Source organism: Macaca thibetana, chromosome 3, assembly GCF_024542745.1.
Source record: "Macaca thibetana thibetana isolate TM-01 chromosome 3, ASM2454274v1, whole genome shotgun sequence".
Taxonomy (NCBI): Eukaryota; Metazoa; Chordata; class Mammalia; order Primates; family Cercopithecidae; genus Macaca; species Macaca thibetana.
In genome coordinates this window covers 165,774,608-165,789,768 of record NC_065580.1, presented here as the reverse complement: position 1 = coordinate 165,789,768, position 15,161 = coordinate 165,774,608, and the positions used below count along the sequence as shown (strand labels likewise).

Sequence of the window (15,161 nt, the reverse complement as noted above, 5' to 3'; positions counted from 1 at the left end):
TTTTTGGATTTTTAGTAGAGACGGGGTTTCACTGTGTTAGCCAGGATGGTCTTGATCTCCTGACCTCGTGACCCCGCCCGTCTCGGCCTCTCAAAGTGCTGGGATTACAGGCTTGAGCCACCGTGCCTGGCCAAATGTAAGGTTCTTAAAGAATGTAATATCCCATGTCAAGCCAGGTGGGTTTTGTCTATGAAAACCTTCAGGCATTCATACTTCTGTCCATGCCTCTCTGACAGGTAGAATGGTAAGGGGACAAAGGCCAGACACTTTTCTGGCAAGTGCAAAGGGGGCCTCTTTTAATGAAATCCTCCCTGCAAAATTCTAGGCTGCCTCTTAAGAAAGTTTTGATTAAAATGTTAGTATCTTGATGTCATTAAGTCCCTAAGTATGAAAACAGCTTTATCCCTAGACAAATTTTGCTACCATTAACGGGTGGTAGTATTTATTTTACTTCTTCACTGCTCCACCGTAATGGATTAAGTCCTACAAGAATATTTATGCTAGGGCCATTTAAACTCTAGATTCTTGTTTCCAAGAATAGTTCGAGGCTTCCCCAAATTAACATGGAGACTAAAAATAAAGCTGCAGGCACAAGGCCAGGATAAAAACTGGAAGTGTCATGTGGGCTACCAAACCTAGAACCCTTACTACTCAGAGCAGGCATTGCTATGCTGCCAGACCGTGAAGCCACCATGTTCTCAGAACAGAGGGCTGTGACCTTGCTGAAATGTGACACACGGCTTTCTGCTAGACAAAGCTGGCCGTCATGCAAAGCAGCGACTCTCATTCTGCAAGCAGGCGGAGACAGCCTCTCCAGAAAGAGGATGTGTCTGCATCCCGGCTTGGCAAATGAGAGAGGAGCTCACCAGCCAAAAGGAGAAGGGAGGCAAAGGGAAGGCTTGAGGGAGGACAAGAGGAATGTAGATATAGGGCGGATCCCCAGGAGCCACCAGGAAGGAGGCAAGGGCAAGGAACCTCACACCAGGGAAGAACCGTCCTCCTACATCAGTCCCCACCAGGCCACACCTCACCCCCACTCAACAAGGTGGTCAAGCTCACTGGAGTTCTACTGCGGAGTGGGGGTGACGGGAATCTTGAACGTCTGAATTCCCACAGTACCTGCCCTGCTCATGGCCGGCCTGGCCCCCTTCAGTGCACACAATCTTTTCCCTCCAAAAGGGACATATTGCTGGGATGAGGGAAGGCTCTCGGTTTTGAGGAGCTGTCTTCTGTGCTTATCGCGCAGGATTGAATGCACGGCCTTCAGGAAATCCTTTCGGCTCTCCGGGGAGCTAGGAAAAGATTTACAGATGTTAGAGAACCAGGGCTTAACACATGGGGAACTTCTAAGGTTATCAGGTGCAACCAAACAAATAACCCTTAGGGCCAAAGGCTGAAGACTGAGGCCTTGACTCCAATTTCTATGCTGAGTGGTGATTTTACAGCCAGGAAGAAAGAGCACATAACTCTTTTCCCTTCATGCTTTGTGATCCATCTCTTGCCACCGATGTGGGGCAGAGCAGCCCATTAACGAACAGATCTATGGACAGTGGGAGTTTGTACCACGAAGCTGCCAAATTCTGCTCCTGGCACTTAAGGCAGAGCTTTTCATTGTAAAATGTTTCTGAGGGCAAATGAACCACAAGATTCTTGCGGCTCTGCAGAGCACCCAAAGGCTGATGTCTCAACATTCCTAATGTCCTCTAGAGCTGAGCTCCCTCCTGGTAAATATCAACGATTCCCATGACACATTTCAACATGTATATATTAAGGCTGTAAAGAACTATCAAATCTTCCCAAGTCCCAATTCCCATGGTTTAAAAAAAAAAAGAAAGTGCTTCCTAGGTGAGAGATATTTTTCTTGTTATATTCCCAATATTTTTACCCAGGTAAGTTTCATCTGGTATTCCTTATTAACAATACATACAGCATCCGTGTAAGTAGGCTTACTAAACTCCACGGACCTTACCAACAAAATCACAAACAGATGAGCCAAAACAGACAGTAAAGGTGGTGCTCAAACCCCATGGGGTTATACAAACATTTCACTTGTAGTCCTGACAGCTTTCCGGGGATCTGACCTTTGTTGACCTCTGTCACCCAACACAGACAGATCTGATGTAGCAACACAAAACATGGGTTTTGAGGTTAAACCCACCATTCATTTTCTTTTTGTTTCTTTTTTTGAGACAGAGTCTCGCACCCAGGCGAGTGGTATGATCTTGGCTTACTGCAACTTCCACCTCCCAGGTTCAAGAGATTCTCCTGCCTCAGCCTCCCAAGTAGCTGTGATTACAGGCACCTGCCACCACACCTGGCTAATTTTTGTATTTTTAGTGGAGACAGGGTTTCACCATGTTGGCCAGGCTGGCCTCAAACTCCTGACCTCAAGTGATCCGCCTGCCTTGCTGGGATTACAGGTGTGAGCCACCATGCCCGGCACCAGCATTCATTTTCTCTGAGGCCTTAGGCAAAGTACCATCTCTAAGCCTTGCTTCCCCATTTGTAAATTGGAGTAAGAATAGTACTAGGCTGGTGCAAAAAATAATTGCAGTTTTTTCCATTAAAATTAATGGCACTTTTAATTACTTTTAATGGTAAAAACTGCAGTTTCTTTTTGTACCAACCTAATACCCTGGTCTGACTAACCGAAATAATGAATGTAAGGTGTTTAGCAAAGTTCATGCTTGGTAAAGGTACCTTCTTACCATACTAACATTATAAAATATTGCTACTAATCATACAATATCAATTCTATTGTCTTTTGTAGATAATCCATAGTATATTAGTACTCACTGTGTGAGGTACTGGGTAATTTACTGAGTAAATCACTGAGTGTCTATGATTAAATTAAAGCATGATTCAATATGGGCACATTTAAAGCCAAATATATTAAATGCCATCTGTTGGGGTCATCCATCTTATATTTTTAGAAAAACAAATGGTTGCATATGCGGGAAGACCTCAAATTCTCATGGGGGAGGGAGAGGAGAGAAGGAAGGAAAGAAAGAGGGTGGCAGGGTAGAAGAAAAACAACAAGAAATAAGTAGAAGCCCACATGAGCCCAGCTTCCCCTCAAGACGTGCAGGTGATCAACACAGGGCGACCTCCCTATGTGCTCCAAATGATCAGGAATCCCGATGACACCTTCACAAGCTGTCACCTCCTCCCAGCTGACTCTCCGTTTACTGCATCTCAGCGATGTTACAGTACAAGCAATGTACCAAACACCAGAATACAACATAAGACACCAAACCATTCCAGTCTGCAGAACTGTCATCACGGCCTCGACTCACAGGCCCAGGCTCACCTGCAGCACAAGTGGAACACCCTCTCCGGCCTCCCTTCAGACTCGGATTTGACGTGGACAATTTCACACACGGCATTTGCGTCTGCGTCTAAAGACATTAAAACAACAGGAAATCAGGGTATGTTTCTAATGGATTTATTTACATGTTTACAAAAGCATTTTCCAGCTGTGATAGAGAATTAATAATGCAGAAATGTACAAGATCAAAGATATTTTCCTACTATTCCATGATCTAAAGAGATGAAGCGACTGAAAGCTTAATGGATGCTAAGAAGAGAACACTTGGAAAATTTCCAGTTGGTAAAATCTTCTAGACGGTCTAAAAGGCCAGTCAATCATACTGACTGAACTCACTTTTTTTTTTTTTTTTTTTTTGAGATGGCATCTTGCTCTGTCATCCAGGCTGGAGCGCAGTGGCATGATCTCAGCTCACTGCAACCTCTGCCTCCCGGGTTCAAGCGAGCGATTCTCCTGCCTCAGCTTCCTGAGTAGCTGGATGTACACCACCATGCCTGGATAATTTTTGTATTTTTGGTAGAGACAGGGTTTCACCACGTTGGTCAGGCTGGTCTCGAACTCCTGACCTCATGATCCACTCGCCTCGGCCTCCCAAAGTGCTGGGATTACAGGCGTGTGCCACCACGCCCGGCCTGAACTCACTCTTTCAGCCATGCAGTCTGTTTAACTGAACTGTGCATTTCAATTAAATGATTAGTTGTTTTGGCAACAGTTGGACTAAATGGAGCCAAAGCCTCCTATGCAGATTTCATCTGGCCAGTGATATGACAGGTAAGCCCTTGCTGTCTGTTAAGGGAGTCTTCCCCCAGGTGGCTGGGCCTAAAGCCCTGGAGATCTAATGGGGTTTCTCGCCCCCCCGCCTACCCCTGGAGTCTACTTTGAACACAGCAGAAATGGTATGCCAAGAAAGGAAGGAACAATTTTAAAATAATTTGGAAGCTCTGTAGTGCCTATAATGGCAGAGTACTTTAAGTCACGAATAAAGTGTTTGTGAAAGGAACAATTCACTGCAGACATTCAGGCCATACGCTGTGAAGTCTCATTTTTATCCAGTGGCTCAGAACCCTGGTCACAAACCCTCACTGTGGTTGCATGATTTAACCCTAACCAGAATCTATCTGCAAAAAATTTTACAAACTTTCCGAACTAAGATAAAAACCTAAAATTCCACATTCTGATTCTCAAATCCACTAGAGTGGATTTCATAATGAAAAACATCTTGATGAGTCTTTATAACTCAAGTAAAATAAGCTTTTATCTTGATGGTTTTAAACTTGATTTGAATGAAAACTAGAGAGTGAGAATGGAGCGTCGTATTACAAAGATGGCATTGTCTTCAAAATTTGAAGTCTTTATGTGTTTACTCCTCAATGCAGGCGAAATTCCTGGCTTAGAAGCTGTCAGTCTGCTACAAAAATAAACTTTCCCATTTGTAAACCTGGCATGAGGAAACAAAGGAACTGGATAATTCATAACCTACGATTCTAAAGTAAGACTTTAGTATTTAAGTGCCCAAACCTCAAAATGCTATTTGTAGCTGCCCTAGACTCACGACTTACAGGTGCCTGCAAATGTACGTGTAAATCAATTTTGCAAATCACATCGTAAGTAAAAGGGCATCCAGCAAATCACTGCCGGGAGATTAGAGAGAAATCTTCTAAAACAAATAATCATTCCAAATATATTTGCCCTACGTGATTTGTGCATTGGAGACTTCCTCCTGTAAGGCAGAAAAACTGTGAAGGGAGAAACACCTTTAATTTGGAAGAGTAACTCAAAGTGGGCACAATATGGCAAGAGGTTCTCCTCATGATGTTGGACTAGTGTGAGTTGGTTTTCTGAGGATCAGATCCAGTTTTACCGCTTATGGCAAATGGGAACAAGGAGAGGCTACACAACAGAAATTGGATAGTAAGACCTTAATGTTCACTTTAGACGCCAAAAGCATCACATAGAAATTCACTTGATCACACACCTGCCGGTCTCCACCGCCAGGGCTTTTCCTTACCAAAGCTGCACCTGCTGTCCAAGTGGGACAGGGAACAGGTGTGGCTAGAGTGTCCACTTGACTCCCCAGAGATGCTCTTTCCAGGGTGTGCCTGGGAGAGCCACACAGCCCATCCCTCCTCTTGAGAACTTGGCCTCACATTAGGCCCAGGATGGGGAGCTTCTGAGTCACAAAAATATCACTTTTCTTAGTCAGTACCCTGCTACTCATGTGTTTAAAGCATCGTCTAATTATATTATCAAGTATACTCACAGCTACCCAACAACTCACTTCACGGCTATGTGGATCATAGAAAAAGAACCAACATTTCAGACTGGGCGTGGCAGCTCACGTCAGTAATCCCAGCACTTTGGGAGGCCAAGGCGGGAGGCTTGCTTGAGCCCAGGAGTTCAAGACCAGCTTGGGCAAAATAGCAAAATTCCACTTCTACAAAATATTTCAAAAACTAGCTGGGTGTGTTGGCACACGCCTGTAGTCTCAGGTACTTGGAAAGGATAGCTTGAGCCTAGAAATTTGAGGCCACAGTGAGGTACGACAGCACCACTGCTCTCCAGTCTGGGCGACGGAATGAGATCCTGTCTCTAAAACAATTAAAATAAATTTTAAAAAGAATCAACATTCAAAAGCCTTCACACTAATACCAAAGATAAAGATTTGTAATACTTTAGGGAAAAAACGTGTAGTCAATGCTTTTTAGTGCTTTGGGCGGTATATTTGGATCTCTCCGTTGAAAGGCAAGGGAGTAGTTTACCTGGGCTTTGTCTGCTCACAGTCTCAAGGATTGTTTCAAGAAGCACAGGCTCACTGTACTCAGATGGCAGTCGCTATAGTATTGATGTACAGAATGGAATAACTAGAATCTCTTCCAGGAATTTTGAAGACATTACACATCCATTCACTCAGTTCATTCATTCACTTAGTTCATTCATTCATTCATTCATTCATTCAATATTTAATCAATGGCTGGGTAAATAAGAGGCCATAAAGAGACTGAGAGACAAGAGAGTTAAGCATAGAAAAAAAAAAAAGACAGTAGAAGGGTTAGACCTAGAGTGTGGATTCAAACAAGTAATTCCTACACACACCAGAGATAAGTGTGTGAAATACCCAGCGCAGGTGAGAGTTTACCTGTACTCGCCAGAGCTCGAACCTGCAGCGCTTCCGTGGGGATCATGTGTCGAAATCTGCAGGGGTCCCAGTCCTCATAAATGGAAAGCCTGTGGGATCCCACCTGCAGGGGAGAAGGAGTCAGCTGCGTAAGAATCTAACCTGCCCCGGACCAGTTCCCTGCATTTGCTAAACCAGCGACAGACTCTCACGCAGTAATTCCAGGCGTGCCCAAAGGATCTTCACCCCCACGAGCTCCTGTTCATCCAGCAGGGAGTGAGAGGCTGCGTGATAAATACGTTGAGGGGAGGGTGGGCAAATAAGTTTGCTAAGCAAATGCAGTGAAGAGAGACACACACAGGGAAGAGGAGAAAAGGGATCCCAAAACAAGAACAGGGGCAACAGAGAAGGGGAAAAGTAGCGTTAGGAAGGTTCTGGGCCATGGCAGACCCAATCAGCAATTGAGTCCAATTGGTTCCAATTCACAAAAATGAGACCAATTCATTTTTGTGCTCTAAACATAAGCCTGCCTGAAAAGAGGGCAGGATGGGTGATCTCAAGCATCCTTAGCAACGCTTAAGAAATAAACAAGATCATAAAAAGGCTCATACTGACAAAATGGTAGAATTATGCAGACATAACTGATGAGCAGATAGAGAAATAGTTTCAAACCATGGGGTGACAAAAGAAGTCTTACAAGTTTCTTCTTCTGTTTGGAACCATCTTTATACACAAGGACCACAGCAGTTTTGAAAACTGGAAAAAATAAAATAAAGACAGTTATGGCATGTCATGTGTAGCGTTTTCCTCTTGACATCACTAACTTGTGGTAATAAACACTACAGTTATGAAGAGGACATCGAGATCCCAGTTAACTGACTCCCACACACCTCCCATTCATTCATCACATTAGTGAAAATCAAAAGCCTATTGAGACACGCAATTTTCCAGGTTCAAAATAAACAAAGAAAGCCTACATAAATGGAAACAACCTATGCCTCAAAACACTTTTGGGTACAATACGTTAGGTATGCTATCATTTCAAGGTTAAAACTTCAGCTGATACATATTCAACAAAAATGTACTAATTCAGTCGATGGAGGAATAATATAAATGTCTTTCACAATAACAATGCAATTGCTGAAGATGATTTATACTTATGCAAATTAAGGTAATAGTGCACACAGACAGCGATAATTTAGGAAATATAACTCATCGTTTCACCTGAAGAAACAAAAATGAGTTTATGAAATAGAATTCAACTGTACTTCCTCCAGAATGACTGAATCAGAGTAAGCTCTCTAGGAGTGGTAAACATGTAGTAGTTTCATTCTTATATTCTTTCGGGGGTGGGGAGATACAACGGAGTTATGCATAATCTTCCAGAGAATTCGTTAAGCAATGCCAAGCACATTTAACATGCAGTGATTCTGATTCTTCCTAGAAGGGGAAGTAGAGTTGGCACCCAGAAGGACTGGAAGGGTGACCGACTCCTGCCTGTCCTTCGTTCTCTGTGTCAGGGTCTCTGCTATGGTCCACGTTTGTGTTTCCCCAAAATTCATACCTTGAAACTAATCACCCTTGTAGTTTCAGGAGGTGGGCCTTTGAGAAGTGATCAGGCCGTGAGGACTCTGCCCTCATGAATGGGATTAGTGTCCTTATAAAAGAGATTTGAGAGAGATGCCTTGACCCTTTCGCCATGTGAAACCACAGCTAGGAAGTATGAGAAAGCAGGATCTTGGACTTCCAGCCTCCACAACTGTGAGAAGTAAATCTGTTGTTTGGAAGCTGGCCAGTTTATGATATTTTGTTATAGCAGCCCAAATGGACTAAGATAGTCTCCATTATCCCTTCATACTCTGACCCCAAGGAATACCCCAGTCACACAGCAGCTGAAGGAGGCACAGCCTTGTATACCAGACACAGAATTACAAAAGGAACAAGCACTCAGAGAATTCTCAGGGATGGGCCACCAGGCTCACAGGCCCTTTGGAGGCCAACCGGAAGTATCTGGTTCAATTTCTATCCTACGTAGGGCAAGCCGGTCTTGTCTCCTCTTTGTGTAAGATCATGCTAATCTCCACTGCAGGGAAATAAGCCCTGAGATGCAAAGAAACTGACTCCAGCCACTAGGTCTAGACTGCCCATAGCCCTTCACACCTCACAGCATCTGACCCCTCCAGGCTCCCAGAGCACAGACTGGCAGATTCCCTCCAAAGGTTCACACTGACCTGAAGCGGCCACACCAGCCTCTTCATAGTAGCTAAGCACAAGCAACCTGAGAAGGCCCTTCATTCCCACTATGAAGCCTTCAGAAATCACAGAGGCTGGGACAGCTAGGTCCTCTTAGAAATGAAAGGGCTCTACCCCAATGCCTCTCATCTCAGAAGCGCCACCCTGCCACTGGAACCACAGCTCAATGGTATGACTGCCCCCATGTCCCTTAATCTTAACCATCGCGGATCACAGCAGGAGGGTCAGAGAGTGAGTGTCAGCCTGGCACCGGGACCTCTGCCTGTCCCTTAAACTTCCCCGAACCCTCGGAGATAGTGTTCCTCAAGTGACTCCACAGCATTGCCCAATCCCTTCAGACATGGCCTTGATGATCTCCAAAACTCACGCTACCTTTGCCAGCCTAAAGCTTCCACTCTGCGCCCAAAAAGGTGAATGTCAAATACCCTTCAGGGCAGAAGCCTATTTCTATTTGTGTTTGTTTTTTGTTTAAGGCAACGATCACCAACATTTGGTACACACGAGCCATCCTGTGAGTGAAACATCAAGGTGCTTCGTTGGCAGCAAGTCGACTTTGGTTTCAGCAGAAAGCTGCACTATTTCCTGAGGTTAGAGGTTTAAACCAAAACAAGATGACAACCACATTTTAACCCCAAATCTGCCGACTGAGGGGAACCGTGATCCTTCCTTCACAGCAACTCTTCCTTATTTCAACTCCTTGCTCAGCCTCTCTGCTAGTTCTGCCTTACTACTTGAAATCACACCCAAACCATCAAACTTGTCTCTTTAATGACTGGGAATCCACAGAAGCTCATCATGACTACAGCCTTTGTTCATAATCCCAGTTTTAATCCTTCCCCTTCTCTTTCCTTTTACTCTGGAGAGGATTCTGAGTAATGACAAAGCTGTCTTGTATCTCAGAGCCTTCAGTTTTTCTCTTGTGAACTATGGCCCCTGCTGAGTTTGCTGACGGTGTGATGCTCTGAAGCTGGAGTATGCAGTCTCCATTTACACCTGGGACAGGTGTTGTGGGCCCGCCTTCCTGGAGGCAGCTCCCACACCGACCTCTCATAAACAGCCCAGGAGGCAGGGAACAGAGTAATGCAGAGTCCACTATCTGAGCCTGTGCAGAAAGTGGCACCTAAATCCCCAACCTCAAAACCAGCATTTTCCTGAATCACTTACACCATGGGCTGGCAAACAAGGGCCCTCAGGCCAGACCCAGGACTGCTGCCACCTGTGTGGTGCAGCTGCTGATCCAACCGCGGATCCAGCCATCTCATTCATTTACACGTTATCTACGGCTGCTTCTGGCTCCAGTGGAAAAGCATGTGGCCTCCTGGCCCAAAGCCTAAAATGTACCATGTAGCCTTTAAAAGAAAAGAGGGCCAGGCACGGTGGCTCATGTCTGTAATCCCAACACTTTGGGAGGCCGAGGCAGGCAGATCACAAGGTCAAGAGATTGAGATCATGCTTCAGTATGGTGAAACTCCGTCTCTACTAAAAATACAAAAATTAGCTGGGCGCCATGGCGCACACCTATAGTTCCAGCTACTCGGGAGGCTGAGACAGACGAATTGCTTGAACCCGGGAGGCAGAGGTTGCAGTGACCTGAGAATACACCATTGCACTCCAGCCTGGAGACATAGCGAGACTCCGTACCACCCACCCTCCAAAAAAAAAAAAAAACAGAAAAGAGTTTGTCAACCCATTTTCTCCTACTTAAATTATTTTCTTATTCTAAATCTGTTGATTTCTAACTGCAGTGAATCTGTAAAATTGAGGGCAAAGCCATAACGAATCTAAATGTTGACCTCTAGTCCTACATCATGGTGTGGGTCATTTATATCAATATCCTCCATCCCATGAATGACCCATTAAGCAGCATCAGGGAGATCCCAGACTCCTCCAAGAAGAAATCACTATAGAAGAAACACAAGTGGTGATGTTGAAAAGAAAGCAAATACTACTGCCCCCCTCCCCCAAAACACCTACCCCATCAAAAACTAACAACTTGTTAAAATACCCCCAATATTCCTTTGAATGGCCTATTTAGTCACATGCTTTCTCTGCATTTATATATTTTGTTTTGTCTTGTTTTGTTTTAGACAGAGTCTTGCTGGAGTCCAGTGGCACAATCTCAGCTCACTACAACCTCTGCTTCCCGGGTACAAGTGATTCTCCTGCCTCAGCCTCTCAAGTAGCTGGGATTACAGGTGCCTGCCACCACATCCAGCTAATTTTTGGATTTTTAGTAAGGACGGGGTTTTACCATATTAGCCAGGTTAGTCTTGAACTCCTGACCTCAAGTGATCCGTCTGCCTTGGCCTCCCAAAGTGCTGGGATTACAGGTGTCAGCCACCGCACCTGGCCTCCTTTGTTATTTTTAATGAAATGGCATCAACAGCTACAGGGGCTCTTTGCAAATTCTAGGAATATCAGTAACTTTTCAGTGAAGGCTAAGTGATCTAAATAGAAAGTCCAATGAATCTTTGCATGAAATACTTTGATTTTAAAATCACTAGGACATTCCGATTGGGGATACTTTGTTCACATCATGGAGGAAAAAAAAAGTTTAGTTAAGAAGGAGTAAGCAACCTCCGTTCCCCACAAGCCCACACAAATAATATAAGGCAAGAGAATAAGCCATATTTCCATTTTATTATGTTCCTTCCAATGAGTCTTTTAGCAGGAGGCTAGGACAAAACACAACCTAAAACAAAAGCATGGAGTGTTGATAGTTTTATATTCATGAACAACACAGCAATATGCCAATAAGCATTTCCATTGCAACAACAAGCCGTGTTTCCTAAATTATACATAATTCCCAGTAAGCTAACCCATGTTTTTTCTCTCTCTCAAAAAGCGTATTACAATACAATCACATGAGATCTCTAATTGCAGCAATTGCATCCATCTAAACTGGTTTATTAAAGAATAAATCATTCGCAAACATCTCGAATGTCACTAGCATTGAGTGGCAATGCGATTGAGATGCACCTCACAGCTGATCCAGGCACTCCAGAGTTTGCCACAACAGCTCAGCTGAGAACCAGCATCCTAAATCCTGGTTTTAAGACCAAACAGTAACAAAGTCAGGAAGAAAATAAAAGATCTAGGATTTGGGGGCCTCAGAAACAGAGGCCATTTTGTCTTGATTTTTCACTTTATTTTTCCTTGGTTTATAATTAACCCATTATTTTGAAAAGATACTCAGAGCAGCAGCACCCCCCCCCCAAAAAAAAAGAAAAAGAAAAAAAATTCTTTTCCTGCCTGTGTGTTTATGTCTGGGACAGACTTGGGCACAGCCACTTCCACCCACCCATGTGGCTGAGTGACCACACAGTGTAATTTAACTCGAAGGTTTCATTTAGTGTTTGCGAGATGTTGGTGGCTACGGCAGGAAGACCCATTCAAGTAACTGCAATTAACTTTATTTTTAATCAGTTGGGTCTTGAAAAAGAAATGTTCTTGTTTTGAAAAATAAGCTAGACTTTTCCCCCTCCATAAAACCCTTTTCTGATACACACCAAAGGCTGCCAGCTCTGGTTCCTTTTTCCACTTGCCCAGCGAGGCCGGCGGGTTCAGCCAGATCACGGTGGTGTGCAAAAGCAGGTCCCCCATGCTCAGATCTGCAACCTGAAAACCAGAGATGTGACAAAGCTTACCGGGCAGTATTATTAACACTCAGATCTTCATGACGTCTGAAAATTCAGCATGCTGGTATTAATTTTACTTCAAGAAAATACTGCTCCTAAAAACATTTGCTTAAATATACGAGATAATGCGTAAGTTAAACTGCTTGATTTAGCCATTCCACAACGTAACACATCAAAACATCACGCTGTACACCATAAATATGTAAAATTTTTACTTCTCAATTTCATGTTTTTGAGAAAAGAAATAGCACCAAAATGACAGATTACATTTTTAAAAAATTCTTTCGATTTGTGACTGTCTCAATCACCACCACCAAACAGGCTGAGGATACAATATCCCATCAAAACAGGCTGAAGATACAATACCTTTCCAATGGGAAATAATAGTATCATTATGTTCTAGCCTTGTTTGAGCTAGGAACAATACAATGAAATTGTAACAAGAAAATCCTTTAACTCGTATGAAATCTCCTGATTGAAAAATAAATCCTCTCTATTCCCAAAGAAACACACGGAATACAGGGGAGAGAAAAGGCTCGTTTTTTTTTCCCCCCTTTACGCCATGTTTGTCTACTAGAATTTCAGAATAAGATGGCAAATAGGTACAAACTGGGGCTCTGAAATTCACATGCAGTTAGTCTGTTAAAACTGATCTACGAAACTGGAGATGTTTTGTGTTCAAACAGAGAGAGTTTCCCAAGGAGATGCTAATGGTTGTCTACGACAAAGATCCACCCCCAGATAACTGCAGACATTTCCACCAGTGAGTATCTACTTTTTGGAAGTGTAAGCAAATTATTTCTTCTTCCAATCCATTTCAAAGATGACTTTATTTCACTTTAGATGAGGGAGAGAGAAGCCAAATGAAGAGTTTGAAGATTCCTCTATTGGCACGGGCAGTGTGAGTGCTGGAACCCCAACAGACCATGAGGTGTAGTCACTTGCCCCCAGTGGTCACATGCTAAACTGTCTCAGACAAGTGCTGGTTGCAGAGCCATCTAGACACAATGATCCAGAGAGCCTGATGCAAGTTCAATGTCTGCCTCACAACAGTCACATCTGCTTTTCTCACTGGAGTCACTGACCTCCTTCCAAACTGAGCTGAGTTTCCTATATAGTAGCAACCTGGCAACCCTCCACTGAACGCAGTGCAGTTGGGATGGCCCTTCTCAAGCCACCAAAACAGGCTACCATGCTGAGATGTGGCTCCATCAGTACGGAGTACAATGCATTACTGCCTCCCTTGATTGGGATTATTATAATCATCACTGTCATTATTACTGAGCTGTAGTACCATTAGTATAACCAAGGGTTAAAATAATTTTTAAGCAGCTATATTGTTTTGTCTATAGGTATTAAGTAACTCATCAACCAAACTTCCAGGATATTATCAGCCAAGGTAATGACATCGTCTCCACTACCTGTCCCCCAAAGACCCACACGGAAGAGGAGGAATTATACACAAAAGTCAAATTCCCAGGTACCACAGTCCCTGGGAGTACATCTTTAAAAGTGATTAAAGGCCAACATGGTAGACTGTCCAACTCTACTTCCTCCCACAGAATTACATTATCTGCACCTTCTGCCATGTGATTTTCTAGCACCTCCCACTAGACTAGGCAGGGTACATACATCACTGCCCAGATGACTTTGGGTGTAGGCATTTGACTTAACGCCCACCTTCCAGCCATGGAAAGGACTTGCCCAAGACAGCCACTGCTGCTTCAGCCTGGATCCTGGAAGGAAGAGACAAGGGGCACACCAGAACCTTCAGAACTGGAGCTAACCAAGAGAAACCAAACCTTGGTTGACCTACAAAGCCACATTTGAGATAACTATTTGTTGTAGAGAACCACTGAGATTTTAAGTTACTTGTTACACAACTTAAAATGGGCTGATGCTGTGCCTGTGCACAAGGTTTCTCTCTGGACAAGCTTCACACGGCAAGTGGAATAGGGGGTCAGGGTGCTCCCTCTGGCCACAGCCTCTCCCTGGGGCTTCCCCTGGTTCCCTTCTGAATCTTCCTCCCAAACCCCAAGAGAGAGTTCTGCTGGGAGGCCTCTACCTTCCTAAAGACTGGGATGCCCTACTGAGCCAGCATTTTTAAGGACTTCTTTTAAGGGGAAATGCCCTCTTGCATTCTTCTTCCTCCTAGTTAAGCCAAAGGGATTCCTTAGCCCAACTCCCCAGAGTTTAACATGGAGGTATGAGGTTGAAGACCCAGTTTCATCAAAAAGCTGTTTCTTTGCCAGCTTTGTTCTCTATAAACCTACTTGCCTTCAGAGATATCTTAAGGAATGTTGGCTGAAGACAGGATTCAGGTACCCTGCGTTCCTAGAATGTTAACGTTTCACAATAAACCTGCTGGTACCAGCAGATACTGATAAATGTTCCTATTCCTGTTTACAAACTTCATCAATCCATTCTAGGCTGTTACTTCATATTGCCACTAAGAGGGAACCACAAGGATCAGGAGTTTAGGAATTGCTTTTGTGAAAATCTGAATATAATTTGGGTACCTCCACAATCACCTGCCTCAGTATCCGTAATTCTTCCAATATACTGCTGAGAGCAGTGGAGTAGAATTGTCACTGATCTTGGCATAGACTATCCTATTTCCCAAGACTCATTCTCCCTAGGGTTTTGTTCTTACGGCACTGAGGCTGCTGCATCCTTTCCAGTTTAAAGGCCGTTCTCCTCAATGGAAGAAAGAGATGAAATGGGGCCTGAGACTTGAGTGACCAACTGCCTTTGAGTAATTGATTCCCATTGGGGGTCTATTTCCTGTTCGTTTGTCTTATCCTGCCATAACAATATCTTCTCTTGC

The 15,161-nt window shown here is 43.9% G+C and overlaps 2 protein-coding genes across 22 annotated transcripts in view; one reads left to right on the top strand and one right to left on the bottom strand.

Moving 5' to 3' along the window:
* SOD1 (superoxide dismutase 1) overlaps nucleotides 1-15,161 on the top strand; it is a 1,049,346-nt gene that overhangs the window by 501,621 nt on the left and 532,564 nt on the right. Inside the window, exon 1 of one of the 11 annotated variants that reach the window (XM_050786100.1) lies at nucleotides 9,339-9,348. The exons of the other annotated variants lie outside the window; for them this stretch is intronic. The gene's annotated coding sequence lies outside the window, so the exon portion shown is untranslated. Of the gene's footprint in view, nucleotides 1-9,338; nucleotides 9,349-15,161 lie in introns of those variants that run through there. 11 annotated transcript variants of the gene reach the window in all.
* TIAM1 (TIAM Rac1 associated GEF 1) overlaps nucleotides 1-15,161 on the bottom strand; it is a 1,375,699-nt gene that overhangs the window by 939,232 nt on the left and 421,306 nt on the right. For 9 of the 11 annotated variants that reach the window (XM_050786046.1, XM_050786047.1, XM_050786048.1 and 6 more), the window contains 5 exons: nucleotides 12,206-12,314; nucleotides 7,141-7,199; nucleotides 6,465-6,567; nucleotides 3,311-3,398; nucleotides 1,120-1,292 (listed from right to left, as the gene is read on the bottom strand). In XM_050786046.1, coding sequence (XP_050642003.1) covers nucleotides 1,120-1,292; nucleotides 3,311-3,398; nucleotides 6,465-6,567; nucleotides 7,141-7,199; nucleotides 12,206-12,314 — 532 coding nt within the window. Of the gene's footprint in view, nucleotides 1-64; nucleotides 1,293-3,310; nucleotides 3,399-6,464; nucleotides 6,568-7,140; nucleotides 7,200-12,205; nucleotides 12,315-15,161 lie in introns of all 11 variants that reach the window. The other 2 variants (XR_007724593.1, XR_007724594.1) reach the window with 1 other exon arrangement.